At 36.7% G+C, this 3,456-nt stretch overlaps 1 protein-coding gene across 1 annotated transcript; it reads left to right on the top strand.

Annotated features, from left to right (window-relative positions):
- The first annotated feature begins 803 nt into the window (after positions 1–803).
- On the top strand, positions 804–3,123 carry LOC145068662 (uncharacterized). The gene is made up of 2 exons (XM_079015667.1): positions 804–1,323; positions 1,554–3,123. The coding sequence occupies exons 1-2, from the start codon at positions 1,070–1,072 to the stop codon at positions 2,827–2,829; spliced, it is 1,530 nt and encodes a 509-aa protein (XP_078871793.1). The 5' UTR covers positions 804–1,069; the 3' UTR covers positions 2,830–3,123.
- The last annotated feature ends 333 nt before the right edge of the window (positions 3,124–3,456 follow it).

The raw sequence follows: 3,456 nt of genomic DNA on the forward strand, positions 1-3,456 counted from the left end.
TTTAATATTAATGATATTTGAGCTTATATATGCTATCAAACAATAATTATTTTTATATAATCTAATTAAAAATCAGAGTTGCGGTATTTTTTTAAAATTTTATTTGATATTAAGTTTCTGTCATTTTTTTTATCATAAATGATGAATAAAACTGTTATTAAAAAAAATACAAAAAAGTCAATAATATTTAATATGTCTTCCATTTTATTCGTATAAACAGTATTTGTCAAATACTAAAAACGACTTATCATTTATTACGTTTTTGTATCCAATAAACTGATATTTTTTTCCTAAAAATATATTTTAACACCACATAAGTTAAATAGTTAATAAAATTTATCCTAGTTCTGAAGGTTAGTATATATATATATATATATATATATATATATATATATATATATATAACTCTGAAGTGAAATTAAATGCAACTGGTTGTGCTGGTATTGCAAATCTGCACATGGGGTGATGGAGCATCATGGTGGCTTATTGCCATTTTTAGAGGGAAAACATAAAGGGGTTGTTAGGATTTTATATTGTTTTAGATGTTTCGATGAAAAAAGGTTTTAATAATTTAGTTATATTATTATAATCATATTAATAAAACCACAGTTTATTTGGAACTGGCCAAACTAAATATATACTCGTTTATGATCTTGAGGGAAAAACGAATTTTTGAGAAATGGAAAATCAGGAATTAAATCAAACACAACCAGTTAGATTTTAGTCTTGATTTTATAACTCACTTTTGCTTTACTTTATAGAAAAATAAAATAAAATAAAATAAAAACCGTTATAATTAATAATTCATCATTTCATCCTTAAATTAGCTGGTTGAACGTTGAAACCTTGTGCTGCATTCAATTCCCTTCTAAGAATTTCATGAGCTTCTCGTCCCCTTCCTTCATCCCCCATAGCCACCATTAACAACCCGTAAAAAGCTCTTTTCAACTAGCATACACAAAACGTCATAGCCAAAATCTCCACATGTACTCATTCCTTGTCACACCCAAAATGTTTTCCCAACATTCCTGCTTCTGAAGGGTCAACAGTTGCAGGATTCAAAGCAGCAATGAGGGTTTTAGGGGAGTCGTGGTGTTTTTGTAATGGTGGAGGCAAGTCGGAGAGAACCAAAGCCTCCATTTTCTCCGGCAAAGGTCCCGCTATGGCTCGAATTTCCACCGACGGATTGGTTTCCGGTACCGGATTCCTTATCCACCGGAACCTTCTCCTTACAACACACGCCATCCTTCCGTCGGTAGCTGCCGCCGAGGCCGCCGAGATCCGGCTTCAAAACGGTGTCGGCGCTTCCCTTTTCCCTCACAGGTATCTATGCAGCTAATGCCTCGAATTGGTCTGATGTTAATATGTTATATATGCATGTGTTGTGTACTATCTGTATTCGAAATTGGCGATGGTAGATCACCAGATCTAATGGAATTAGCTCAATTTTGATACAACAACTAGATTTATTCAATTCTCCCCTCATTTTTTCGAACAATGGTATCGTTATAACATATAATTAATTGCTCACACACTATCGAATCGAATAACAGGTTTTACATAACTAGCTCCGTTCTGGATCTAACAATAGTGGGCCTAGACTCCATGGATGGAGACTCAAATGCAACAAATCAGCAACCTCACTACCTGAAAACCTGTTGTAAATCAGGTCTAAACCTGGGTAACATAGTCTACATTCTAGGCTACACCGATAAAAACGAGCTAACTGTTGGTGAAGCAAAGGTGGTGATAGCAACCGACAATCTCATAAAGGTCTGCACCGATGGAGTCACATGGAGCCCCGGTTCGGCCGGGTTCGACCCACAAGGTAACCTCTCGTTCATGGTCTGTGACCCAATGAAGCTAGCCACCTCCCCAAACACAAAATCCTCTTCCACCACCACCACCTCATCATCTTCTTCATCATGGAAAAAAGATCTCCCACTGCAATTTGGCATCCCGATTCCTGTAATCTGTGATTGGTTAAACCAAAATTGGGAAGGCAACCTGGATGATTTGGTAAACAAACCAAAATTACCCCTCATTCGATTAATGTCCACAGGTCAAAAAAGTGAACAATCATGTACTTCCTTCACTATGCGACAAGTTTTTAAAACAATCGATCCTCACCAACCCGAAAACATAACCTCAAAATCAGAAGACCAACCGGACCCGGACCCAGACCCCAGTTCCAGTTCTTCCATAGGTGAAACCCCGACCCGTGATCAAGGAATCCGGACACCCGAGATATACGAGTCGCCAAAACTGGTCTCGGGTCCTTTCAGAAATCACCAAAATACCCCTCAGATTCAGCTTTTGGATATCAACTTCCCTCCTAAGAATAAGAGCAATAAGATTGCTAATCCTAATCCTAAACCATCTGAGCCGGTGGTTAAAGAGCAATCAGAAGCGGAGAGTGAGGTGTCGGTGTCAGAGGGGCAAAATGGGTATATCAGTGAAGGGGAAACGACGATGTATTCGGCTGAAACAGCTGAGAGCCGTAACTACCCGAGTCCTAAAGAAGGGCGTTTTGGTCAGAAAGGAGTTGGGATTGGGAGGAGCCAAAGCTGTGTAAACTACAACCGAAAATGGGTGCCGGTTCAGGGGAACACGGTGGCTCGTGGGAGGTCGCTTGAAAAGCAGAGAAGCTATATTCAGCAGGGTAGAAAGGTCTTTTCACAAGGGGCAACCTCTCATAGGAGTAATGACTATTATAGCCCTACTGTGTCTTCGATTATGAAGAAACGGAACAATGAGCAGTGGCCTAATGCTAATAGGCCTCGTAATAGGCCCACTGCGGTTCATTCTTCGCCAAAATGGGCGTTTTAATGTCGTTTTGAGGTAATAATTTTTTTTTTTAAAAATAATATCTTTGGTCTCATTTTTATATATTGTAACTAGTTTCTAAATGTGCAGTTTGAGATAAAGATTTAATAAATCTAATTTTTTGGGATATGTTCTTGTATTTCCATCTAATCAGTTTAATTGTAAATTTTTTGTGACGAATTTGGAAAGCCAGAATTATATGTTTGTCCTTTGTAAAGATACTTGTTCATAAGGATTTCTTTATTTATTTTGTAATTTGTAATGATAATGGTTCATAAGTCATAAGTTGTATATTTATTTGTGACTTGTTCATTGATCCTTTGAAGTTTTGTTTGAACTTTTGTAATTATAAACTAGACAAAATTGGCCATTGTGGTTTGCAAAATATCATATACTTTGAGGACTTCTATGAAAAATTTCATGCAGTTAAATTTTTATGAAATGACTATTTTACCCTTGTACCAAATCTATAATATACAAAAAGCCTCACGGATCATTTGTGTAATTTTATAAAGAAAAATATCATAAATGGTCCCTATGGTTTCCCAAAATCTGAAGTTTAGTACCCGTGGTTTAAAAACGTCATAGATGGTCCCTATGCTTTCAAAACTTTTGACGATTGATCCTTAT

Source organism: Lactuca serriola, chromosome 8, assembly GCF_051521515.1.
Source record: "Lactuca serriola cultivar US96UC23 chromosome 8, Lser_US96UC23_V15, whole genome shotgun sequence".
Lineage (NCBI taxonomy): Eukaryota > Viridiplantae > Streptophyta > Magnoliopsida > Asterales > Asteraceae > Lactuca > Lactuca serriola.